This window comes from Leuciscus leuciscus (genome assembly GCF_965113295.1).
Source record: "Leuciscus leuciscus genome assembly, chromosome: 24".
Lineage (NCBI taxonomy): Eukaryota > Metazoa > Chordata > Actinopteri > Cypriniformes > Leuciscidae > Leuciscus > Leuciscus leuciscus.
The window spans coordinates 9,548,282-9,576,273 of NC_138723.1; the positions used below are offsets into that span (position 1 = coordinate 9,548,282).

At 37.9% G+C, this 27,992-nt stretch overlaps 2 protein-coding genes across 5 annotated transcripts in view; one reads left to right on the forward strand and one right to left on the reverse strand.

Moving 5' to 3' along the window:
* The window catches only part of anxa3b (annexin A3b), a 255,961-nt gene that overhangs the window by 49,099 nt on the left and 178,870 nt on the right, over positions 1 to 27,992 (forward strand). Inside the window, exon 1 of one of the 2 annotated variants that reach the window (XM_082158829.1) lies at positions 9,332 to 9,343. The exons of the other annotated variant lie outside the window; for it this stretch is intronic. The gene's annotated coding sequence lies outside the window, so the exon portion shown is untranslated. Of the gene's footprint in view, positions 1 to 9,331; positions 9,344 to 27,992 lie in introns of those variants that run through there. 2 annotated transcript variants of the gene reach the window in all.
* On the reverse strand, positions 51 to 27,979 carry rc3h2 (ring finger and CCCH-type domains 2). 3 transcript variants are annotated; one of them, XM_082158784.1, is made up of 19 exons: positions 27,714 to 27,979; positions 21,667 to 21,970; positions 20,914 to 21,031; positions 18,755 to 18,988; positions 16,077 to 16,252; positions 15,478 to 15,678; positions 14,383 to 14,515; positions 14,174 to 14,292; positions 12,642 to 12,754; positions 12,161 to 12,388; positions 11,352 to 11,512; positions 10,891 to 11,273; positions 9,411 to 9,545; positions 8,854 to 9,006; positions 7,457 to 7,670; positions 7,289 to 7,373; positions 6,177 to 6,354; positions 5,953 to 6,089; positions 51 to 3,855 (listed from the first exon to the last, which is right to left on the reverse strand). In XM_082158784.1, exons 2-19 carry the CDS (start codon positions 21,895 to 21,897, stop codon positions 3,735 to 3,737), a joined length of 3,120 nt encoding a protein of 1,039 aa, XP_082014910.1. In that variant the 5' UTR covers positions 21,898 to 21,970; positions 27,714 to 27,979; the 3' UTR covers positions 51 to 3,734. The 3 variants fall into 3 exon arrangements, with proteins under 3 accessions (XP_082014910.1, XP_082014908.1, XP_082014909.1); XM_082158782.1 differs by having other exon boundaries at positions 9,381 to 9,545; XM_082158783.1 differs by lacking the exon at positions 27,714 to 27,979 and adding an exon at positions 25,582 to 27,697 and having other exon boundaries at positions 9,381 to 9,545.

The window sequence follows — 27,992 nt, forward strand, 5'->3', positions numbered from 1 at the left end:
TAATTCATAAAACTGCATCCTCGCGGTAAGAAAGAGTCTGAACACTCAAGTGATGATGTAACTGTTTATTATCGTGGCATGCAACTACATGTCATGGCCTTTAGATTCATCTCAGCAGCTTGCCCTATATATCAGAGCAAAGCTTAGCCAAGATACAAGAGCAATAACAAACAAACAACCCAAACAGTAAGAATCCACTGTGCGTTGGCTACATTTCTATATATTCTTTCTTGCATTGCCACAAGCAAAAGGGAAATCCTTGCCCGGTGGTATTGAAAAAGAAACAAATGCAATATAAATAATCTCTACTATTATTTCATCAAAAGATATTCCTGACTTTTAGAATCTTTCTCTCTGTGACCATAAATAGCCTCATATATCTGATTATACATCATAAAAATGTGCAGTATGTCCATCTAATGATGGCTCTGGTTGTATAAAATGACGGATGCCCATCTTCTATTCATTTACAATTGAATCGAACAATAGATTTGCAAAGAAAATGTCTAATACAGACGTAAAAATATCCAACACATCAGTTCGTTTTTGCAGTTGCGCACAGGACAAAATCAAGCATCATCACAACCAAACACGTCCTGCCCCATTATTACAGCTAAGCAAATTTTTAAAATTTAAATGCAAACAAAAATGACATTTCCAAGGGAAAAAAAAAACTACAGAACTATGGATATAAAACAACAATCATAATCCTGATATTAATCCATAAGAGCAGACAGTAAGCGCTAGAGGAAGTGAGCATAATGTAAGATACAGTGCAGGACACTCACAGCGCTGGGATGTTGTGTGACACAACTACACAATCATACTTCCTTTGCCAAAGAACCTCTTTGCCAAAAGCAGCATGCACGATACAGGGCTGAGCTGGGCAGATAAACGAGTCAAACGTGTACTAATAAGGCTTTGCTGCGTCGCAAACGGGTGATAAAAAAGGAAAAAGTCATGTTTTTCACAACTAGCGAGGAAATTAAAACGGAAACTCGTATCGTTACCAACCCAGCACCATTTTTTTAAACTCTCATATCAGATGAGGCCAAACATAAAAAATAAAGGCAAATTTCTCTACATGAACACTAAACCAACAAGATGTTGCGCTTGCATACACTAGCACAGAAAATGAACACATATCTGTGTATATCAGCATTTTGCAACAAAAAAACAATATCTTTGCTGGAAGGTGCAGCTGTAACATCCCCTGTCGAAAAACACTTCAACTGCAGGAGGCGAAATGAGATTTAATGACCAAGAAGATTTCACTCCTCATTACTCATTTCAGTGGAAAAACACTAATATATCACATAAGTAAAACCGTGATTAACAGTCTTAAGTGATAATGCATTCATATTCATATTTTGTTCAGGCTTAACAAAGACATGTGCACATTCATACACAAATACAAACATATACATGTACACTTAACTGGTCCAGGCAATACATTTAACAAAGGAGAAGTCAGTGAAGGGAGAAAAACATTCAACAAAACAATCCCGTCATAAATTAGACACTGAATCAAATAAATGCTGTTTATAGGAGAGATTTTTCTAAGTGATGTAACACAGTTTTAATCTCCTTTCAGGAGCACTGCACAAAACACCAGCATTGGGTTGGGTTGATATTAGTACTTTCAAAATGCTGACCAAACAATTAAAAAAAGGATACAAAATATTCCAACAACAACTTCATGGAAGTTAGCAATGTTTTGAAATAAAATAAAGGAAAACAGGAACTTTGGGGGGGGGGGGGGAATTTAAACTAAGTCTAATTGTCTGACGAAACAGAAACAGAAGCAATGAAAATGAGGTGACCTTTGGACCACTGTAAACAACAAATGGGAACTCACTGTAATCAGCATTTCATACACACTAAACACAATCTCACATCTTCAAACGAGACTGAACTCTAAAATTCTATTGTGCTGTTTGTTGCTTGTAGCTATTAAAGGAACAGTTCACCCAAAAATGATCAAAATTCAGCATTGAAGTATTGGCTTGGACTCAACCCACTTCTGGTGTCTGGACTCAGACCCTTTGTGTTCTCTGTATTTTTTTTTCTCTTTTTTTAAGATTTATTTTTGCAATTTTTGCCTTTATAATGATAGGACAGTAAGTAGACAGGAAGCGAAGTAGGCGAGCGAGAGAGGGGAACAGGAGCATGAAAGGTCCACGAGCCGGGACTCGAACTCAGGTTGCCTGAAGCGCAGCGGTGCTATATGTTTTTGCACTGACTGTGGTCTCTTCTGTTCTCAGTCTTGGCTCAGACTCGTCCCTTTTGTGATCTCAGTCTTGACTCAGTCTCGCTTTTTTGGTCTCTCTCTTGACTCAGACTCAACTCTCTTCAGGTCTTGGTCTTGTCTCGGGCTTGACCCTTTTGTGGTTTCTGTCTTTATTTGGACTCATCCCTCTTATGGTCTCTGTCTTGACTCAGACTCGACCCTGTTCCGGTCTCAATCTTGACCCTTTTGTGGTCTCTGTCTCGACTTGGACTCATCCCTCTTCTGGTCTTTGTCTTAACTCGGACTCATCCCTCTTCTGGTCTCTCTCTTGACTCGGGCTTGACCCTTTTGTGTGTCTGGGTCTTGATTAAGACTTGAGTCTCTTCTGGTCTCTCTCGACTCAGGCTTGAATCTCTTCTGGTCTCTCTCTTAACTCGGACTTGACCCTTGTGTGGTCTGGGTCTTGATTAAGACTTGAGTCTCTTCTGGTCTCTGTCTTGACTAAAACTCTAGCCTCTTCTAATCTTGCTCTTGACACGGACTCAATCTACTCAGGTCCTGGCCTGGACTCAGACCCAAATGAGCTGGTTTAGTCTACAACACTGCAAAGTGTTTTTTTCCACCAGAGTTTTCGTGACCAATCAACATTGTCAAAGCTGGTGAGACACATCTTGATGCACTGAATTTGAAAGTAGAATAACACCTGAATTTGGAGAGCCTGTTTCCATTTACTTTCATTATATGAAAAATACATTATTTGAATCCTACAGGTTTGGAACGATATAAAGGTGAGTAAATTATGACAGAATGAAAGAATTTTCATTTTTGGATGAACTGTTCTTTTTAGTAGTAGTACAAAATATTGACTGATTGCCTATGAAATGTCTCTTAGAGATATCAGACCTATACCACAATCTATACATACATTTAAACAATGATCAATGAACGGTGGTTTCAAACAATGATGCCCAACAAATAATTCATGCACATAACATTTCAGTGGCTAACACTGCAATAATATTAATAATGCAAGTACTATAGATTCCAAGCACCTTGGTTATTCTTGATATACTGGAAGAGTCCACTATATAGTTTTTATACAGTAGATTATGGTTTCCACAGTGAGCTAAAAGCTAGTGAGAACCGTCACTTCTGGACAGAGTTACGGGACATGGGTAATAGGTTTCCTGGCTTGGAGAGGGTTCTGATTGGCTGACATCAAGAGTTACCTGAGGTGGAGTTGTGACTCAAAGTGAACATTCATCCACAAGCAGTGATTAAGAAAAACAAACTGACTCTGAACGGATGATGAGTGATTACAATTACAGGGCATAGCTAGCTCTTATGAAGAGAACACATGAATACAGAAGGCTTTCGGCTGCGTCTTGCTGCCTCGATTGACTCCTATAAGGGCAACTCTACCTTCTACCTAAGGAGGATGGTGGATTCTTGGCATGACCCCTTGGAATTAGAACACGAGGAGGGCTGGTGTGTCCAGCCGGCCTCAGTTCCCGTTTAGCAGCATCTCAGGTCCTGGACTGGGCCGCGGGGGGTCTCCGGGCCTGGGCGAGCACGTCCTCATCTGCATCTTCCCCATATTGAGGCCTCCAGGAGAGAGGGTCTTTCTGTAATGTCATAAGAGAAATAATCAATTATAGCTCTTATTAATATGAATAAATTATCAACTATTAAAAGGGAAGAGAAAATGCTTCCCACAATTATATGTTGTTGATCTCAAAGGTTTTTGCATTCACACAATTATACATTTTCATTTTTAGCCTCAGTCATGTTAAAGGGATAGTTCACTTTGAAATACATTTTTGGTATGTTTTAGCTTACCTCAAGGGCATCCAAGATGTAGGTGTCTTCTTTTCCGCAGTAGTTTCAATTTTGATATTTTTAGGTCAAACCGTTCTTGTCTGTCAGTCATATAATGCAGGTCTATGGTCACGGTCTCAAAGAGCATGCACAGAGTCCAAATTAAAACAATTCCCCGTCGTCCAAATTAAACAATTCCCCATCGTAAGTACACATTGATGGCCTAAGACACGAAACGAGCGGTTTGTGTGAGAAAACGAACAGTATTTATATCGTTTTTACCACTTATACACAGCCATGTCCAAGTGATCTGATCTGACGTGTACGCAGACTGGTGCATAGATATATACACTAGATGTCGCCTTAAAGACATTCGTTCCAATGAATTGCCGTAGACAAGGCGACATCTAGTGTGTATATATCTATGCACCAGTCTGCGTACACGTCAGATCAGATCACTTGGACATGGCTGTGTATAAGTTGTAAAAACGATATAAATACTGTTCGTTTTCTCACACAAACCGCTCGTTTCGTGTCTTAGGCCATCAATGTGTACTTACGATGGGGAATTGTTTAATTTGGACGACGGGGAATTGTTTTAATTTGGACTCTGTGCATGCTCTTTGAGATAATGACCATAGACCTATGACTGACAGACAAGAACGGTTTGACCTAAAAATATCAAAATTGAAACTACTGCGGAAAAAAAGACACCTACATCTTGGATGCCCTTGAGGTAAGCTAAAACATACCAAAAATGTATTTCAAAGTGAACTATCCCTTTAACTCTTTTCCTGCCATTGACGCAATTTTCTGTCATTTATTAAACAACGTTTCCCTGCCATTGACGGAATTTTCCGGGTTTCTGTGGTTTCACTGTTATACGAAAGGGGGCACTATTAGGGATCTTCTGAAAGAGTACAGGAGTTGAATCTCCTTATCAAAAAACAGCTGAAGAAACAGAAACAAGCGATTGCATATGTAATCATATGCATATGTAAAATAAACGGATCATCAACATTAAACAGCATATAAATCAAAACTGCCTAATGCTGCCTAATTAAATGTCAATCCAGGACGAGCTATAGGACTGTGCAAGCATTAGGGGTGTTGATGAACTCAATCTATGTTTTGATCATCGTTCTGAATCCGGTCAGGATGTAGTCTTCGACAAAAACACGATTTTCTCAGCTTTTTGCTCAAAATGTTGCTTGTAACTTATCCACATTCAAGTGTTGATAAAAAAGAATGCATGAAGCTAGAATAAAAGTTTGTTTAAAAGCAGAGGGTCTGTTCTTTCTTTTGATATAGCATATTCAGATATTCATACAACTAAATATTCTGGGGGCCATAAAACTTTTATCAAAATTATCAAAAATGCTGGTGCTGGCTGGCAACTTTTTTCAAAAACGCTGGTGGGGAAAGAGTTAATTAATTTGCATACTGTTAGGACTATGAAGTAATAATAATACATTTAATGTTTTTTGTGTAAAAAATTCAGACTTGGTGTGAACAGATCATTAATCCGAAACTTGTTCCAAAACATGTTCATTTGTGGTGTGAGATTTGATTTAAAATATGCTTGCAATGTTCCTCAGCCAGTCACATCAAACTAAAACAAATTCTAAAATAACAATAAAAATTATAAAATAACTGGGAAAAAGTGAAGATAAAATGACAATAAAATGACAGTGCTGAGAGTTGTTGTATGCGAAAGAATCCTGACATTGTGCAGATGCTTACATCATTACAACAGCAACCAATGTAGATGCACTGGATATTGACTACAATCAAACTGATCCGATTTCATTACTTGAAAAATGACAAGCAAACAATCAGCCCTAAAAATAGGGATCTGAAAACCGAATCAGATTTGTGTGCAGTGTCAACAAAGCTCTGCTTACCTGAATGCCATCTTCTTCATAAGGTGGTTGTCCATTCTGTCAGACAGATTGTTTTCCAACTGAGAACTGGATGCTGGATCACCGAAGACTGCAGAGAGGTGGGTGTTCTGGGAGCGGCTTTGCGTTTCAATTGAGTCCTTTAGATTATACAAGCAGTTAAACACTAAACAACACCAAAACTGCCAAATGCAATATAGGCTTTCAGGTCTGAGTCTAAATGTTACCTCAGAGTTGCAGTCCTGTGTCTCAGTGTCCTCCATGTCCAGCGCGGAAAGCTCCAGCTCGATGTCTCTGTCAGGCTCACTCTCCGTCCCATCCTTCTCCAGCAGATCTATGCCCTGCTTTGACCCGCTGCTGAAGGAATTACGCCTTACATGCAGCCCGGACACGGCCAGCTGATCGCTGAGAAACACAGACACACACACACTGAGCTCTGAAACATACCTACACTTCAGTACACAAATCAGTCGGCTCTGTTGTTTGGTGTTCTCAGACTAGAAACTCAATTTTGAGATCAGGTGAGAGGTGTTCTCCCACTCAGAATCTGCCCTATGAGTAATCATCATTGACACCAAAAAACAATGTTAAATTATTAGAGGACATATCAGAGGAAAAACAGGATTTTTTTCTTTGGAAATATAAAATGAAAGTGTCTGAAATGCATGTTTTATTTTTATCAATAATTATATATACACTACTGTTCAAAAGTTTATATCAGTAAGATTTAGGTTTTTGTAAAGAAATACATTTTTATTCAGCAAGGATGCATTAAATCAATTAAAAGTGACATTTATAATGAGCTATACTACGGGGCTGTTGAATGCTTGAATCTGATTGGTTGACTAACATTCTAAGGTGTGCAATTATTTTTATGGAAACGCACGGCTAAAGTAGTGGTGCAAAAGACATTAACTAACTAAGTTGATTTCATGGGAAAAAAATAAAATGCTATAATATGGCCCTGGATAAGGAGTGTGTTTAGGAGACACTATTAAATGTAAGTCCTCACTGCTGTGTGTAAGAGCTTTGCAAACACCAAACGAGTGGAGCTGTGTTCCGGCTGCTGCTCTATTTTTAGAATGGTACAATGAGACGACTACGGCGGGGTGGGATGGGGGTGAAGACTGGGAAACACTTTGAAGACTACTTGTACCATGTTCCCGACAATACAGTAAAATGAATGTACTGTACAAATGACACTAATAATAATTTATACATGCATGACATTGCTATGTGGTTGTTCACTGGACCAAGTCAAAAGAACCCACTCCCAAGTCTCTATATATGGCTCAGGTGCCTCCTTCAGTGCAAATCTATGAGATTTTTAGTTTGGTACCTCTCTAGAAAGCTGGAGTGACTAGAGGAATCAGAACCACGGGGGCCCCATCTGAGGTCACTGTGACCAATATGACAGCCATAGTCTGTAAAGAAAAGAAAACACGAATCACTCTCAAAGCCAAAGGAATTCAGAGTCAAAAGCATAGCAAACCAAAAAACGTCTAACCTCTGAAGTTGATTGATGTGGTGCCGGCGCACCCCTGCGATGCGGTGGCCTGGACCGGGTCAGTGGTGTGAAAGCCGGTGCGGGAAGCTCGGGAGATGGCTCCCCATTTAGAGATGATGGGCCCCTCTCCAAAAGGAATGATGGGATCTTCTTCTTTCAGTCGCCTGTAGGGTTCGAACATGTGCAGCCACCGCTTGCCACCACTCTCCTCGTCCTGAGGACAGATAATTAGATGTCCATTAGGAGCCATATCACAATCACATTTATGAAGCACTGCTTTGTGTAGTGTCATGATATAGAGGTAATTTCTGAAACTGACCATTTATTTACAATTATCACAACAAAAATGTGAAATATGTTATTTAATTTTACAAAAGGGTATGTAGCCCTTTCTATAAAAGTGTTTGCCAAATGTGTAAATTTACCTGCAGCACATTTATTTCTGAATCAGTTTAAGTGAATCAACAGAAATGTGTTGCAGAATAATCAAAGAGTGATTCAGTGTGATGTGCAGTGACTCCATTTATATCTGCTAAACATTCATTTTTAATTCAGTGTGAATGTGATGTTAAGTGACTCCACTTGTGCCTGTTTCATATTCATTTTTAATTCAGTTTGAGAAAATGTAAATGTGTTATATGGTAAGCATATTTAAGTAAATCAGTGCAAATGTGATCTGAAGTGACTCCACTTACACCTGTTACAAATTTTAATTCAGTTTGAAGTAATATTGATTCAGTTTGAGGGAATTAACAGGAATGTGTTACTGGGTAAGAACATTTTAAGAGTAAATCAGTGTGAATGTTATTTGAAGTGACTCCATTTGTATCTGCTAATTCGTTTTTAGTTCAGATTGTGTTAATCAATAGGCAAGTGTTGTAGAGTATGCAAAATTAGAAATAAAGCAAAGTGAATATTATCTAAAGTGACTCCTCTTGTACCTGCTACAGTACATGTTTTTATTTAGTTTGGGAGAATTAATAGTAATGTGTTATTTGGCAAGCAAATTTATTAGTATATCAGTGTGAATCTAAAGTGACTCCACTTATGCAACACATTTATGTTGATTCAGTTTGATGGAAACAATAGGAAAGTGTTACTGAGTAAGCTAATTTAAGAAGGAATCAGTGTGAATGCGATCTGAAGTGACTCCAGTAGTACTCTACTCTCTACACATTCATTATTAATTCACTTTGAGGGAATTAAAAGATATTTGTTAAAGAATAAGCAAATTTAAAAGTATATAATTATATATTAGTATATTTGTAAATGTGATCTGAAATGACTCCTCTCGTACCTGTTTTATATTCAGTTTGATGCACTTTAAAGGAAACAACAGAAATGTGTTATTGAGTAAGCAAATGTAAAAGTAAATGTGTTCTAAAGCGACCACTTACTAGCTGTTTGGAACAGGAGTGGGTTGACAAATGGTGGGGCACTGACTCAAACGGGCTGATGCTGCTGCACGACCAGGGCGAATAGTGGGCAAGACTCTCTTCTCCACCATGACACTTACAAGTCATACGCCCACCACCTACACCCTCAGGATGCTAAAGGAGGAGAAAGAGAGAGATGACAACATTCTATCTCACACCCACCCGTGTGCAACAGGCTGCCAAAATTAAAAAATGGGGGTGGAAAGAAACAATGCAAAGTGACTCAGCCTCTGTGGTGCCAAATCTTTCTCTGAGAGTTCATGCGTTTCAAAGCGCTTGTGCGCACACACAATTTTCAGGACAGAACTGCTTCTTGCTTTGGATTTATCAGTTGCTGAGCAACAGACCCACTTAAAATAGCTTAACACACCTCAGAAGGGCGACTGCAGCTTTATTGCCAAAGTTATTATTTGAAGAAACAACAAATCTGATTTAACACCGCTTTAGCACGGTGCAGACATGTGTTGTAGTTTTCCCAGGATACACACCTCTAAAAACACCAAATCACTTGGCCGTACCTCTGGACACACATCCACAGTGAAGACCGGAGAGGACTGGGAGGGCCTGTTCATGTTGCCGTGGTGATGTACCCACTGTTCCTGTTTATGGCGATAGAGTTCCTCATAGCCAAGCGGAACACGGGCATATGCGTCCTATATGCAAAAGGCAGAAAAGTTTTAAACTTCTCTATTCTCATGATGAAACAGCATAATAAAAGTGAAGGATGTAATTTTTGAGCAACCAGCTGTATGCAAATAATGTTGTTGTTGTTTTTTTAAACCTATCACAACAGAAACCGAGTGACCGACAAAATGTCTTGTCACACTCAGCTGCTGACAGGAGCCATTGGTCAAATAAAAATTCCATCTGACACTCTTTTTACATAAAAGAGCCAATAAACAGTGTTGGGGAAAGTTACTTAAAAAAGTAATGCATTACAATATTAAGTTACTCCCTATAGAGGTTACTAATTGCATTACTTAGTAACTTTTTATGGAAAGTAATGTGTTACGTTACTTTTGCGTTACTCTTTCTCATCTGGGCTGAGCTTGCTTGTTTGTTTTTTAATAACACATTTTTTTTTTTTAAATGTAAAATGTTTTTTTCCAAATGTAAAGGCTCTTTCACACCAAAAGTGAAATGATGCAGTAGTAGTAGACAGTTCAACACTCTTACTTCAGTGATAAAACAAACAAAAAAAAAGTAATTTTTGCTTATTCAATGGTTGAATTTGATCATCAAAGGTCAGCATCAAAGACACTGAGATAATGAGATTAATTACATAAAGTATATTTGTGTTGTTTAACATCGAATTACTGCAGGTGTTCGTTATATATTCTGAGTTTGCATTTAACTGTTTAAATCTATTGTATGTGCAAATGAGATGAGTAAATGCAATAACCATAATTCTGTCATGACAACTCTCGGAGTGTTTGCCATGGGATTTGGTCTTGGTGGGACTTGCTACTGCCAATACACACACGACACACTGCTGCTGTACAATAGCGTACATGAATTACCAGTAGCAGATCTATACAGGTGGAGCTGGGGAAGGTGGAGGGTTTCTGAAAGCACACTGCAACTGCTACAGCAAATGCTGAACAAGTATTTAAAGGTTGAGCAGCTCATTGGCTACTGATACAACAGGAACCAATCAGCTGTGCCCTATAGAGAATGATGTGATTGCAAGCAGATTGAGATAAGGACCTATCAGCCATCTAGAGTTTCATGACAGAACTTACACAGCGCACACAACGCCTCTACACTTACTCCTGATTTCTCTCAACATGGGGACAGGAGAGGTGCCAGTCAATAAATGAGAAAACGAAGTAACTTGCGTTACTTATTTGAAAAAGTCCGATATTTGCTGTAAATTTAAAAGTAATGCGTTACTTTACTCGTTACCTGAAAAAAGTAATCTGATTATGTAACTCACGTTACTTGTAATACGTTACTACCCCCAACACTGCCTATAAGACATGAGATAATGAAACGTGCCCTGTGCATTGCCGCTCTCTGCTCCGCTGTGCTGCTGTAGGGGCTGTCCAGCGAGTTGTAGCGCTCCCGGAGCGGGGGCTGGTAGACGGTGGAATGGAAAACCTCAGGAGGGAGAGAGTTACTTCTCCCTCCCTCCCTGGGATACAGCGCCGGCCTCCACGCGCGCCTGCTGTCGTACACGGGGGTGTACATGCCGTGTGCGTGAGCGGGGGACATAGAGGTGTAGGTGGAGGGGGGCCCATAAGGGCCGGGGCCTAATCTGTCCGGAGGAGGAATAGAGGGGTGCTGATCTGAGTACAGAGGGCCCATTGAAGGGGGTAACATGGACTCAGGCACGTTGCTGGAACGACGGAAGCGAGCACTGCATGACCTGTGAGGAGGAACTGTGGAGGAAAAACAGAAGTGAGGGAGTGTAATGGAGGATATTATGCCACAAGAGAGATACAGAGTTTGTCGCTTACTGGCAGGTTGGTGGTAGGGTGACAGGTCGTATGTTCTCTGGTCCTGAGAGTGGTAAATCTCAGGGTGAGCTCTCGTGAGGACAGGGCCGTGTTTGAGGAGACCTTCCTCTACCTCTCTTACCAAAGCTTTCACAGAAGACTGGCTGTGATTGATGGGATTTCTGGGAAAAGAAACAGCTTCCATAAGAATAAAGATGGACAAAGAAATACATTTTGGCTCTCAATTCAATACTTCTTTTTTTTCATATTTTATTGTTAGCATGTTAACACATTCAGTTCCTTTTTAAAAAAGGAAACTAAACATCGTATCATATCATTATTATTATTATATTCAATTATACATTTAAATAAAGCAATAAATAAATATATTACTCGATTAATAATATTATAGTACTGTGATTTTAAGTATTTATAATAATAATAATTTTACAGACAATGTTTACAGTAAAATTACAACAATACCAACATTTATGACGGTCTTAATTGCTTTTAAACGTTAAACCATAGCGCTATTTATTTTGGCACAAAACTCCAGGAAGACCTGAATGTATAGCAGAATAGCAGATTACAAATGATCTACACAAATCACACACATTCCTTATTTTGGCATCAAAAGTGTGATTTTCACCAAAAAATTTGACAACCGCGTTGAAAAGTAATAGTACACCTCTCCTCAACAATGATTTGAGTCATCATTCAAGACTGTAGCACAAATGCTGCCGCCGCTAAGCACCAAAGTTTGTTCAAATCTGTTGCGGTAAGTATGAGCTTTAGTAACAGTGAGGCTTGCCTTGGCAAACAGATCTTACTGTTCTAGGCTGATAGCAGGCAGTCCGTTAGCACCATTGAGCAGCATTTTGTCCTCCTGGAGGTCTCCTCCTCTTGGGATGAGCTGAGTGGGAGACACGTCCTCTTTCTCATGGCTCTTCACCTCTGACCCTGGGACTACTCCTTTGGTGCTGGCTTTTGGCATAACTGCTGGAACTGACAGAAAGGGCCTCACCACCCCACTGGCTTTCCTATTCCTCATTCTGTGCCTAAAAGAAAGATGTAGAGAGAACGTGAGGAAGGGAAGGAGGGAAGGAAGATCCAGGGACAGTCATGCCAGAATTCTGCAAAGTGTGCTGTTGTGTTGATGGGATTGTGTGGGTGAGCTTGAATAAGAATGAGGAACAGGTCTTTGGGTGGGGTTAGGGAATATAATATACAGTTTTTACAGTATAAAAATCATGAAAACCCAACGTGTGTGTGTGTGTGTGTGTTTGTGTGTGCGTTTGTGCGTGTTCTCACTTCTCAAGCTCTTCCTGCGTGTGGGCAAAAGTGCAACTGGCCCCTCTCGGACAGCCGCCCTGCTGCCGTAAGTCCCTGCACATACTCGTCTTGTACTTGCTGTTGGGTTGAGCCTGGACAAAGAGAATAGTATACTGTTTCAGAAAACTTCCAGGATCAGCCAAAAAATTTAAAAATAAACTGGTAATAGATTGCTCTTTCATAGCTCAGGAAACTTAATGGATATGATTTATTCAAGTATCAAAATTGTGTCAGAAGCTTCTTTAAAAATGCCTTTGGTGAAATAATAATAGACATAAATGGGTCAATTGTTGACGTACTATATAAGTATAGAGATATTAAATTATGGCTGTGATCATTTGTGACCTGCTCCATCATTTGGAGACCCAGAAATACATTTATACACAAACTCGAACATACATTTCTAAATACATTCAATGCATGAAATTATTCATGTTTTTACTGTAAAACCAGTCAAAGGATGCAAGGAAGGGAAAAACGGATGTTGTGGTAATGAATTCATTTTTTACCGCGTTAAACAGAAAATATTAATTGCAGAAATTAACACATTATTTTTGACAGACCTACATTTTTACATTTTGGTAAGCTTTACGGTATCTTTTAACAAAACCTCTATAGAGGTATGACAGGTATATCTATCATCCACTACATTAAACCGTAATGAAACCACATTTAATGTTTGAATTTCCTGATTAAATTGACATAATTTCAAAGCTTTTTGCACTTCGGGAAGCTGTACTTAAAGACACAATACGAAAGATTTTTGGATTAAAATATCCCAAAACCACTAGAACAATGTTATATGATTTGTTGACTTCTGTACTTTTTCCCAAATGTTTCCAGCAGTGTTTAAATCCAGAGGAACCATCAATTTTAACACCTTGTCAATGACGTCATCTCCACGTTACCCTCGATTTCCAGTTTTACTTCCGTAGGCTATTTCATTAAAATAAAATAATGTGATTTTAAGTGATCAAACGCAAATGTAACAAAGTTCAAGTTCAGGGAAGAATGAGGCGGGAACCAGCTAAAGTTAAACTTTAACCGTAAAATAAACATAAACAACAAAACGAAAGGAGCGGCACTGGGCGGCTGCGGCATGTAAGCATAAAAAACCTCCAGAGCCCATGTGACTCGAGACTGGTGTGTCGCGCAGGTATCTGTCTCTCATTAGCACTCGCTCCACTGGAATCGTTCCACTCCCACGGCTCTCGGCCTCGCCCTGCTTCATACCACAGTAACATTAATAAAACTTGAATACATTAGCTCATCCATGAACATGATTTCTGCCTGAGTCCCATCGGATTTATTCCCATTGGCTGTGGAGGTGAAGACGACAACTCCCATGATTTCATGCTCATTCACGGCGTCATCAACCTACGCCTTAGTTATTGTTTTAAATAAGTGACCTCTATCGGCGAAACTTACATACTGTGCCTTTAAAGTGATGAAGAATAAATGTATTGAGCAGAATCCACCCTGAAACAGTGTAATGAGAGGTCAGGCCGTACCTGAGGGCTTTCATTGCTCTTCTTGCTGAAGTTTTGGATGAATTCCACCAGCCCGTGGACAACAACCTTCACGGCCAATAACACGCTCTCCAGCTCTGCCCAGGATGGAGCGGCCGCATCTACACAAACACACACACACACACACAGGTTATTGCTCTGTAATCAGATTGTGTTTGCACCCCTGTGGAAGTGCGAGTGCGAGTCCTCACCAGGGTTGTGGTCGATGCCGGCCAGCCGCTCCAGAGGAGCTCTGAGGCTGTTGAGGTTGGCTGGGTCTCCGGTTCTCTGCAGGATTATGGTGAGCTCCTGCACACTCTTTGCAAAGGATTCTGGGGATTGAAGCTGTGGCGTTGGGGTGGAAAAGGACAAATTAATTCAGATTTGCACCAAAGAGAGAAAAGTGCCAAACATATTCAACTAAAATATAGAAATATTTGCTTTATTACATTTTAATTATTAAATTGTTACTTAAATATACATATATATATATATATATATATATATATAGCTAAACCAAAAAGATAATTATTTATTAACATTTATATCAACTAATTATATAGAAGTAGTAGTATATAAAAACTACAAATACATAAATATATATTCTATAAATTCCAGTTTGCTGTACTATATTATATATTAATATATTTTATTATTATTATTATTTAATACAATTCAAAAGTAAAAAATTTCGACTATTTACGATTCTTTAATGTTTTTGAAGTCTCGCAACAAGGCTGCATTTATCTGATAAAAATATGGTAATATTGTGAAATATTACTATGATTGAAAATACTTTTTGTTAAATATTGTAGAAAAAAGAAAGAAATTAAAACTATATATTTTTTTTTAAATAATGTAATATATACACTACCAGTGAGAAGTTTTGGGTCAGAAAGATTTTTTTTTTGAGAAATTAATAATTTTATTCAATAAGGATGCATTAAATTGATCAAAAGTGACATTAAATACATTTATATTGTTACAAAAGATTTATATTTCGAAAAAATGCTTCCCATTCATCAAAGAATCCTGAACTATTCTTTTTTTACCGTGGTTTCCACAAAAATATGAAGCAGCACAACTGTTTTCAACATTGATGATAATAATCAGAAATGTTTCTTGAGCATCAAATCATCATATTAGAATGATTTCTGAAGGATAATGTAGATTGGAATAATGGGTATTACTCCAGTAAATAGTATAATATATTATAATATTATATTATATTATATTACATATTTGATTGTTATGTATTTGATTGTTATATTATTATTTTGATGATTTGTGCAATATACACGCAGTACCTTGTCTATGATGGACTGCATGTGAGATTTGTGCATGAGATCCCCGTACAGCAGAGACGACCACTGCTCGGGTGAGATCCGCAGTCCCGCTTCCATGGCGATGTGAACGATCTGAGCGTCGTGCTCGCGGCGCAGGGCTTCGTAAGTGCGAAACTCCTCTTTGAGCTGCATGAGTGAGGAGTCTTCATCACGTTTGGTCACCTGAAAGAAAAAATAAAGAGGAATGGCTGTTTGTGTACAAGCCCCTGTAATTAACACACTCGAATTCTCCAAATAAGCAACACTGATTGATGTTCGATGTAAATGATCTCATTAAGATGATTTATTTCATAAGGTGCCACAGTAAATCAAGCCTCAGTGAAATATTCCAGCTCATTTACAAACATCAAGCTGTTTAGATGCATATCAAGACTGTATTAGATATTCCCATTGCCAAGCACTTTATATCCACATAATATCAAGTTACGTCAGGCTTAACACATTAGATAACTCTTTTCCGCTCTATTCATGCCGTCAGGGGCTTCATACTGAGAGTAATGGCTGTTAAGTGATCAGCGGTTTTAGCGCAATCACTGCGTGAAGCTGATTTTAGCTCTGACCTTAAAGCAGGAGGCACGGTACAACAGCTGAACCACGTGACCAATGCTGGTCTTAGACGCCTGAGGGAACCGCGCTTCCAGTTTCTGCACCACAAACAGCACCAGAACCTTCCTGGAGAGAGCCGAGCCGTCCTCCAGAGCCAGCAGCACCAGCTTCAAAGCGTCCTCCTGCATGGCTGATATATATATATATACATATACATATATGGACAAAGACACATAGTTAGTGCTGTGATCAGTGCGTGCTTGGACATGTCGAAGGAATGGATTTATGCCTTGGATGTTCTCAGACTAGAAAACTCAAATGGAGATCACATGTTTTCACATTCAGAATCTGCCCTATGAGTAATCATCATTGACAGCCAAGCATATGTGGACATTCCCTTCACATACATTAAAGGAATATTTTGGGTTATTGACAACTTTTTTTGCATCTTGTGACAGACCACATTATCAACAGGCTGATTAATCAAATCATATATGGGCATTTTGAGATTATTAGAATCGTAATCAAACCATATATGGGCATTTTGAGATTATAAGAATCACCTAATTAAAATTAAAATAAAAAAATCGAAAAAAAATAAAATATATATATACAGTATATTTATATATATACAGCACCAAACAAAAGTTTGAGGTCGGTAAGATATCTTAATGTTTGAAAAATTATTTTATGCTCATCAAGGCTACATTTATTTGATTTGATTAAAATAATCGTTTTTTATTTTAACATAATTATGGTAAAATGTCATTTATTCCTGTGATCAAAGCTGAATTTTCCACATTATTACTCCAGTCTTCATTGTCACATGATCCTTCAGAAATCATTCTGATATGCTGATTTGATAATCAAGAAAGATTTATTATTATTATTAATGTTGGAAACAGTTGTGCTGCTTAATATTTTTTGGAAACCATGAGGATTCTTTGATTCTTTTGAGCATAGAAAGTTCAAAAGACCAGCATTCATTTGAAATATAAATCTTTTGTAACATTATACATGTCTTTACTGTCACTTTTGATCAATTTAATGCATCCTTATTGAATAATATTATTAATTTCTCAAAAAAAAAAAAAAAAATCTTTCTGACCCAAAACTTCTCACTGGTAGTGTATATATTACATTATTTAAAAAATATATAAACTACATAAAAACTATTAATACACCATAACAACTTGGGAAAATGGGACAAATTCCCCTTAGCTTACTAACCTACCGACAATGGGTCAATGAATAATAAACCATATCTGTTTTTCTGAGACGTGTAAATCTCATTCACTGTCATTAGATTTTACTATGCGTTATCTGCATTATACTTTACTATCTAGACATAACTATCAGCATTGGCCTTTGAAAAACAAAGTCGACCCAGACAGCCATAAAGATCATGTGAAGTTGTCTAATTGTCCTTATGGGAAAACATTTCCAAAGCGTCTGGTCATATTTTTCATAACACAGAAGAGTCCTTTATGGACAGTTGTCACATCCCTTCCGATTCCTTCACAGTGTCCTCTTGCAGATAACTGAATTAAAGCAATCAGATTTACTTTTTTTCTGGTCATGTCATAAATGGAAATATTGGATATAAATTTGCACTAAGTTGTAGATAACCCGAAATATGCCAAAAATAACCAGGTCTGCATCTTTAAGGATGTATCTTTAAAGGGGTCATGACTTGGATTTTTTTGTTTTTTTATATGTTCCTTGAGGTTCACTTACGTAATATGTCAATACGTTTTTTTTCACAATCATAAGTGGAAAAATGATTATTTTCAACCCTTTGTCTGAAATCATCTGTTTTTAAGGGATGTTTTTTTTAAGGCTTGTAAGTAAACGGCTACTGTTATGATTGGCTAATGTCATTGCATAGGAAACAGTATCAACGCACACTCGCTATCGAACGCGAGTAAGTGTTTTGAAAACCTTATCCAACCGTCATTTCCAGACAAAGTATTATGAAATCATCTGCTTATGGTTTGTGATGCAGCTGCTGTCAGATTCAATACAGTTGCTGCTTCATCTTTCAACTAAAAGCTTCTTTGCGAACTCTCCATTACACTGTGTTTCGTTTACAAAAGAAAATGCTCTGAACAAACATATAATCATTCAAAACCGATCCGGGCCATTAAAATAAACAATACACTTGTTTCTGACTCTGGGATCCTTCTCGAGTCTGTACAGAGACACAAACAAGCTGTTTAAACTGGACGCGTCAAAGCGATTTGTTCTTTCATTCTTCCATTTGTCCTGTTGTCAGCAGACTCGAGTGTGTGAAGTCCATCAGAAACTGAACACTCATCTGTATACTGTATCCAGTGTGCACAGCGTCAGTTATTATAATGGATCTATTTGCTTTTGACGCAACTGTTGTGGGACAGAGGTGAGTCAGTGTTTTATATTTAGGCCTCATTGTGCTGACTGAGTAGATTATCTGAACATGCTCAAACTTTGTTAATAAAACATCATTTTTGGAGCTTGATTAAATAAATGCTTTGTTTACAGTAAAGATGTTTTAAGCTACGAAACTTGCAGGATGTTTAATGGTACAAGACCTCTTATATGTCAAAAGATCAAGGCAAATTAGATTTCTCATTTCATGACCCCTTTAATGAGGAATAATAAAATGAAGCAGTGCTAGAGATGTTACACACATGGACAGAACTCATGAACTCACCAGGTCCGAGGAACTGGCAGCCGCGTGCCCGCACGGCGGCCCATAGGTTGGCGGAGAGCTGCTGTGGGTTCTGGTGCTGCAGGATCAGTTCAGTGACAGTGCGCTCTCCCAGAGACCTGCACGCCCGCACCGCACGCATACGCCCCTCCTCCTCGACCAGCTGACAGTTCACCAGGGTCACCAGCTTCCTCTGCATGGGTCTACTGAGCGCGCTCTGACTGAGGGTCACTACACCTGTGTGGGACAGAAAAATACACACTCACTTTTATATGCATGATTCAAAGCTATATATTTATGATCTTATCAAGAAGTCAATCCACAGTCCATAAATAGCAAGTATTCTGTGCGGCTGTAACATGCATATTTAACTTTAAATAAGTTACATTAAACTTAAAAATGTATTAAATTAATTTCTTATTTTAAGTATTTTAAGTATGTATATATATATATATGTATAATGTACTACTCTTTGTATGCTCTTTGCTCTATTTCTTTTGTTTTAAATAATTTTACTGTTTTTAATTAAGCATTGCTAAACATTTACTATTTTTCAGTGAATTTCAATGCATTTATTGCATATAAAATACCTGCATGCTTTTTTTTTATACATAATCATATACAAATACATATACATATGCATATGCATGTCGGTCTGAAGTCAAAATATCCTTGATGCAATTAAATGGCAATTCAGTTGCTGGGTAGATTACTTAGTGTAGTCAGTTAATGATTCCAAATTACATGACAAAATTTGTAGTTAGTAAAGTAATCAGATTACTTATTTTAGGTCATGTATTCTGACTACTTTTTGATTACTTTTTAGATTACTTTTGAAATTACTCGTTTATCACATTGATTTGAATAGGGTAATCTGGTACCATATTGATATAAAAATACAAAGAGAAAAATTCCATTCTTTGTTATCAACAACATGAAGTGCATTAAATATTACATTATGTAATTAATGTAACAATCAAACAATGAAAATAAATAATTTACACAAAAATTGTGTTGTCACTTCTTAACTTAATCTAAGGGGTTCAAGTAAATATATCAGGGAAAAGAGGTTCAGCTGACAAAAAAAGTTGTGGAATCTCTGCATTGCATGTAAATATGAAATGATGTGAATTTGTACATTTTAATGTGTTTGAAAGACAAAATATGTGTGCAATTATTCTCACAAACCTGGAAGACCTTCTGAGCGTATATAAGCTTTTATAGAAAGAACATTTTTAAATATAACGAAGAAGTAGAATCAATGAATTATGAATAATTTACTGTCATTGTAAGAATAACATGTAATCATGTAATCAACAGAAAAGTTACTGTATTCTGATTCCCAGTATAACGTAATTTAATCTAATTACAAGTACTTCATTTTTTGAATCTGATTACGTAATCCAGTTTACATGTAATCAGTTACTCAGCACCGCCTTTCAGTTTATAGTTTTTTAGTTAATCTACAACTAATGCACTATCTACAACAATAGCTACTACTATTCTTACTTCCAGGAGCTGCTAAACATCCCGAGGGCGAAAGTCCCGCGAGTCGTATGACTACAGCACACAGTAATATAGTGGAGGCTTGGCAGAGGAGCTCTGATATGAGCTCAAAGCTCGTCAATGAGGAGTTTAAGAGCTTTAGCCTTTGGCGCCCCGCTAGTCTGCTGTGAGGAGTAACTTTTATTGTTACTCAAATAAAACAGTCAATTGAGTCCTGGAACAGACTTTTCCACCAGTTTCCTGAAGCTTTACTGCTCACGGAGACCAAGTGTTTTATTGGCCCACAAAGAGCCGCTCTAGTGTTCAACAGTCAACACAGCGTGAAATTACTGATATGTAAAAATGCACTGGGCGTGTTTTTACTGTTTACTGCTTTTGTTAAGAATTTATTGTAAACAAATACAATAGCAGCATGTTTTTCTTTTGTGAAAAGCAAGCAAGTGGCCTTTTGGGTTTCACTGTTTTTTTGTTTTGTTTTCCCCACTGACGCAAATATCACCAACCACAGACAGATCAAGCACACGTACCCGCTGAACAACAGGAAACGGTGCGCTGTTCTAATCTGAGCTCATTCAGCCGCAAACCTAAACAATAATGCAGCCCTCACAGGCGTTGTTCTTGACATCGTACCTGTTTCACTCTCTCCACACTCTCACCTTTTCCTCCACTGATTGGTTTGAGATACAGCGCCAGCTCCTCCACACACATCCTGCACACTTCATAATGTCTCGTGTCTTCAGCACTGCCGACGCTTACGATCTCTCCCTCTGGAACCTGCAGGGGAAAAAAACATTGGCAGATATGAAGCCCTGCCAGCAGATTTCTACTGTGTGTCTATGTCACTGTAAAAAGCATCATTTTTCAGACCACTGGTGAAAATGACCTGAAGCTCAATTAAAATATTGCACAGTAGTAATGAAAAAAACAAAAAAACATAAGAAATTCATTGGGATTTGATATATATATATATATCAATGATTGATTTCTGAAGGATCATGTGACACTGAAGACTGGAGTAATGATGCTGAAAATTCAGCTTTGATCACAGGAATAAATTACATTTTAAAATATATTATGATAGAGAACAGTTATTTAAAATTGTAATATTTTTTACTGTATTGTTATTGTATTTTTGATCAAATAAATGCAGCCTTGATGAGCAAAAGAGACTTCTTTTAAAAACATTAAAAATCTTACTGATCCAAAACTTTTGACTGGTAGTGTATGTATGTTTATATATATATTATTATACATTTTTTTAAACTTCATGCCCATTAAAGAAACTGAAAATAAAAGATAAAAAAATAATTTTAAGCTTCACAGCCCTGAAAGTCAACAACACTGGATTGACCTGATCTACACAAAAACTCAACAGCAATCCTATCAATCTCCCAGCATGCCTCACTCACCGGCGCCCCCACCAGCTGCAGGAGGGCACAGTTGACAGGCAGCACATCAATGTCAGTGCTAATGGCCGTCTGGTCAAAAGGACAGGCCTTGCGGTGCAGTTTGTGCAGGCAGGTCTTGCAGACGGTGTGCGAGCAGCCCAGGCTGATGGGCTTGTGGCTGCAGGCGTCAAACTCATTGTAGCAGATGGGGCAAGATAGAAACTCAGTCCATTGAGCTGCCTGCACCGGCATCCTGTGACCTCCAGGGGGAACTATCACGCTCGGGGAGATCGCATGCTGCCACGCCCCAGCGCCTTAAACACACCTGCGGAGAGAAGAACACATCGGGTCTCATGATGCTTTCACGACATGTCGTAATTACCGTAATTTCGAGATGACAACACACATTTTGCACTCTGAGCTGTTCACATCCTCGGATTGGGAATCAGCCGTTTTTATGGTAACACCATCAACGCCTAGTCAGCTGGTACAGCAGTCACGTGGTGTAGGAGCTCTCAGAAAATTCCCAGTTTACAAGTTGTGATTGCGCTTTTTCCCAGTTGGAATCTCGTAACTATGGTACTTTCGACATGGCGTTAACGTACTGTACCTTCAATCGTGCATTCACACAAATCTGTGCATGAAATTGGTGTAAAGAACTTTTTAACGTTATGTACAATTCGTACTACTTTTTTTCTGAATTTACGTAAAATAACTGAAACTGCACAAACATAAAATCACAAATTCTGTGTGGCCTTAAAATTGTGTTAGGATGAAGTTTTATACATTTATATTTCATATTCATTTCATTATATACTGTACAGTAGAGCTGCATGATTCTGGATAAATTGAGAATCACGACAGAGATTCAAACAGAGATCACGATTCTCCCACGAGTCTGAACAGACATCTAAAACAAAATAACATGTAATTTACAAGAGGTAATTTACTAAATGTTTAATAAATTTTAATTAATTATTTTAAAGAATCGGATTGAATTAATGATTCAATGACTCACTCGTAAAATACTTCATTTGTTTCAATACTGGATGAATCAGACTTTTTGAACGAATCTCTTGACTGAATGATTCAATGACAAATACGTTTTTTAACAGCCACTTGTCGCCACCTACTGGTGTAATGATGTGATGATACAATCGTTATTTGAAGCACCAAGTTTATTAAAAGAACCAATTCATTTGAGAGTCATTAGTTCATGAATCGGACTACATAGGTCGTGCTGTTTGCTTTTGCGTGTAACCCGTGATTTTTTTTACTTGTTCCAGTAAGCAACCACTCAAAACATCTTAGCAACCACATAGCAACCACCCAGAACACCATTAGCAACCACTTAGCAACACCATAGCATTATGGCACTAATTTTCTCTTTAAAAATGATCTTTCGCTCTCACTTCCCCCTTCCCTGATGTCATTTCTTATTACCATCACCTGTCAGCTGCACTGCAGGAATAAACTGTCTTGCTCTCAGACTCTTTCATGTTCTTCACATCTCCATTCACTCAAGCCCTCTCTCACTCTTTTTCTGGATCCCTCTATGTGTTTCTGAACTCCTCTCAGCCTGTTTGCTGCTTTTCAGGGACTTCCTGAAGGACAAAAGGTGGAGCAGATAAGAGTGATTTACAAACAGCCATCAACAGTATGTTGATTAAAACACCATATTAAACACATTTCACAAACGCCGGGTAAAATGTCAGGGAGAGGAACATGTAAAAAGGACAGGTGAAAATGGACTTTATCTTCACCAGCTGCTCATGGATGGCTCTTGTCGGAAGGTGTAAAATTACAGAGGTAAAATAAATCATTCATTCCCCTACTTGGACACTACACTCCAGCTAGAGTGCATGGCACAATTCTGGGAAAATTGAGAATCCCTTTTCTTCTTTTTTTTTTTCAAACAGAGATCACGATTCTCTCACCATATTGAACAGACAACTAAACAAAATAACAAGCATTTTACTAGAGGATCTGACAAAATGTTAATTGCTGCAGTCTATTTAAAAATGTTGCATGCATTAATTTGAATGAATTATTTAAAAAAAATAGGATTAAATGAATGATTCAATGACTCATAAAGACAACGTGTTTCATCACTGGATGAATACGAGTTTTTGAACAAATCTTTTGAATAAATGATTCAATGACAAATAATTTTTTTAACTGTCACTTGTCGCCACCTACTGGTGTAACAATGTAACGATAATTGTTATTTGAAGCGTCAAGTTACTCTCAAAAGGTGATTTGCTCTATTTTGACATCAGTGTTTATATCCAAAGTATAAAATTTTATCAGTACTTCTGTGGATAACTGCTCTCTCTGGATCAGCGAACACAGATCTTTAATAGATGCAGGCGAATCGTGATCATTTAGGAAGAAGATCATGTGGGTGTTTGCATCGAGATCGCGATCTTTTAATGATTAATCGTGCGACTCTAACCCCAGCTTACGGGGAACTTTCCCATACTTTCCTGTTTGGGCATAACGTTCTTAAAATAATGTTTATGGAACTTTCTTATTACTATTAATATATGATATATGTTCACGTGATGTAGAGAGGAAACATTCTTAGAATGTTCTCCGAACTTCTTTATTATGTTATTAATATGGAACTGCTGGAAACTTTGCAAAGTGTTTGGCACTTGCTGTGTGAACACATACAAAAAAAAATCATGGACATGATTCGAAAAGGTTAAATGGTCCTGTACATGTGTTTTTCGCGGTCAAAAATGACCGCATTGGAAACTAATGGGAGACGAATTTCATATTGGAAACTTTTGGTAGCCTACTGCGCCCAAACAAAATCTTACTGAAAGCTCATTTTTTGAGATATCAACCTCAAATTTGGAACCCAACTTGTTTAGATTTATGGCTTTGATTTTCTCACGGTTTCAGAGTAAAACATGTTTTGGAAAATATATATTTCATATAAAAAATTATATATTTTTTTATTTTTGTGCATTTTTCATAACAATAAATGTAAAACTTTATAACTTTTTTCAAGTTCAGCAATAATCTGCCAAGTGTTGTCTTTAAAAAGAAATCTAATTTGGTCTGTGCTCCAAAGCATTCAAGATTTATGACAGTTGGAAGTTGGAAATTTAATTTTCATGTCCATGCTCAAAAAAGTGAATAAATAGATTATAACTACTGCATAAATATAATTTAGTACCATAAAATCCCCTAAAAACAAAACAAAATATTAAATGAAAAACATTATCAAACTAAAATATATTAGGCCTACAATCATTTCGTTGAAATAATAAAAAAGGTAGGCTAATTTTTGACTGACACGTGAAGACTACAAGAGGGTTAGGGAATGTTAGCTAAACGTTCTTAGAGTATATTTGTGTTGGCTGGGACAGAGCTTCAGCTGTCACGTAACTGCTGTTCTAGCACCTGCTACATGGACGAACCCCTCGGTTGATGTCTGTTCCTCCAAGAAAAGCGTCGGTGACACTCCACACCCTGTCAGGAGTCAAGACTACCATGTCATGCAAAATTATGCAAGGGCCCCCACTGCTGTTGAGAATCAATCATTTGTCAGAGAGAGACTCGTGCATGTGGCCATGTGGGCACTCCTCTCTTTCAGTACATTTTATTCATCACACTCTTAAAAGTACATGAAAAACAACAGCCATAGATAATCTAAAGGCATGACATTTTTTTATAAACTGTATAAACTGTAAGGTAAAAAGAAATCGTCGCAAATATTATTAGAAACTTAGTTATGTGAAGTAAATCATTAAACACAAAGCAATATCCTAATAGAAAATGCAACGTTTACTGCATTACATTTAAACAATATTGTAAACAATTCAGATGCAACATCAGAAAGTAAATACGATGAATAAAGTAACACTTTAATATAGTAAGTTGTACATAAATAGGCTACGTTAAAAAATGAATTCAATTACGCACCATGTAAGTGAGCGCGCGCGCGAAACATCCACAGCGTAGCTTGAATCTGCTCGCGCGAGTCATGTTTCCACGCTGCTGCTGAATTTAACGTCTCTGGGTTCACGCGTGTGACAAAACGTGTCCGTGGGTTCTGAATATAGTTGCGGTGGAGGGTTTCGGGGCGTGATTCAGTGATTCATGGTCACGGGGAGCATCTGCACGAGGGAATTCTGTTATTTAGCTACGCGCGCCCACACAGACACCCGAATCACGCGAGGGAACATCATCGACACAATTTGCATTGTGCGCATGTTACACGTTACCTTTATAATTACAAAATAATTACATATCAATAATTTGGCGACTCGATTCTTATATGTAGGCTAATGAGGCCAAAATGACGCAGCAGTGACGTTAAAATATTTAAAATAATATATTTGAAATAATACAGGCTAAAATGGGTTTGTTTGAACCTAGCACGTTGTGTGTGGAACATGTTGAAAAAGCCATAAACAGGAAATAACTTGACTGTCTTGTGACCATGTGACGCGCGGGGGCTGAATAGAAAAATAGAAAATCTGACCACAAACAGGAAACCGTTTGAAAGTAATTTACTACTGTAGGCTACTGTACAACACAATATATATTAGCCTATTCATACCTACATTCGTGGGCTAAAAGTTAGGGGAAAGTAAAACTGCACACTGCTGAACTCCTAAATTGTCAGCAAAATACGTGTATATCATAAGCAAATTTATAAATATTTAGAGTTATTCCAACCCTCTGATTTAACCCACATCTCATTCTCAACCAACATCACCGTAATAGATAGACCACAACTCAGCTCAGGATAAACCATAAAATGATCACTTCCATCAAGCCAATTTGCACCTGGTGCCTGGTGTACTAGTCCCTTGATGGATGGTCCCTTGTGCTTAGTGGAAAGCACTTGCTCTAATATATCGACAGGCTCAGAACCTGAACCCCAGGAATGCTGAGGGGTAATGGGTGCAAATGTGCGCACCAGTATATCTTGGGACCTCAAAGTTGGAACATCCTATCCTTGTCACCCCCGATACCTCCTCTGTCTTCATAATTCTGCACGTACAGTTTTCCCCCTTCGGACAACAACACATCCGAACATTACAATTAAGTTGCAATGAGATTAATCAACTTTTCAGTGAGAGTTCTCCATATTGTTGTATAACTCACTTGCTATTACTATAGTCATTACCTGTGGTCTCATGCCTCCAGCTGAAATATAGCATATTTATTTTTATATTGACAACTTCATATTGACTGTTTGCCATGCTGTCTATGCCTGCATGACCATCACTGTAAACAAAATATATGGAATTGCATAAACTAGTTTTATTCAAGTCAATAAATTATTATTGTTTAATATTACATTCTAGGAAATGAATCATGTAGAAAACTTATCGGTCATAAAAGTGCAATTTGCGGCTCTTACAGGGAATAATGAAACTGAAACTACGTTTAGCCTAGGCTACTGTCTATTGTCTGAAATGTGTTTCTGTATACTGCATTTTAAAAACGTGAAGAAATGCGAGCATCGTTATTAGTTTCAATGGAAAATGAACATTATCTAATACTTTGGGTGGATCGAATGAATGAAACGTGGAAGAATCAATTGTTCTGCAAGACGCGGAAGTCTTTTTGAGCGCGAATTGTGCTTGATGGTGTTGTACAACTTTACTGACATCTGTGCACATATAGAACTTATACTTGGCTAGAGCAGATACACTCTATCTTGATCATCTGGTTCACAAAACCATCATGAAAATCAATGATCTGTAATTAATATTCTTGACCAAGCATTCTATTAGAGGTTGAAATAAACGAATGAAATTATATCTAATATGATATGCAATGCGCATCACTCCATACGCAAAAGGCATTCGCGAAACTTCTTGAGCAAATAACTAGCTGTGCAACAAACTTAAAACAAGGCAACATTGGCATGCTGTTGCTCATGAATCACTGCCTATTTGCTTTCATAGAAAAAAAGTTTGAAAATAATTTTATTATAGGGATGATGTTGCATAAGCATTTCGCGCGCATCTCGAAAGCAGCGCGCGCCACACCAGCGGCGATCCATTACATACTTCCCAATAAAAAGTCGCGCGACTTACCGTAGGCGATACAGAGTATCATCATAATCGTCCATAGTTTATGTGCACTTCGCCATCAAGCCCAAATTCTTCATCGCATTAAATTATTCACAGCTGAGCCGAACTAGTTTTCCCGATTTTTTTTTTTGGGCGTCCTTTTGTTCCGTCCAGACATCACATAAAATAACATATTTAATTTCCAGAGATTTGGGAGCGCATTCCCTGACAGCGCGACATGTTCGGCATGAGCAGGTACACTCCCATGACCGTCAGCGAATATACCAAAACTACTATGACGAA

Bases quoted from the DNA above. Each gene is read 5' to 3' on its own strand.
- rc3h2 (XM_082158782.1), bottom strand. From the start codon at position 21,897: ATGCCGGTGCAGGCAGCTCAATGGACTGAGTTTCTATCTTGCCCCATC. The intron at 21,032-21,666 runs GTGAGTGAGGCA...TTTCCCCTGCAG, and splicing joins TGCAGCTGGTGGGGGCGCCG to GTTCCAGAGGGAGAGATCGT. The intron at 11,513-12,160 runs GTAAGATCTGTT...TTCTTTTCCCAG, and splicing joins CCTGCTATCAGCCTAGAACA to AAATCCCATCAATCACAGCC.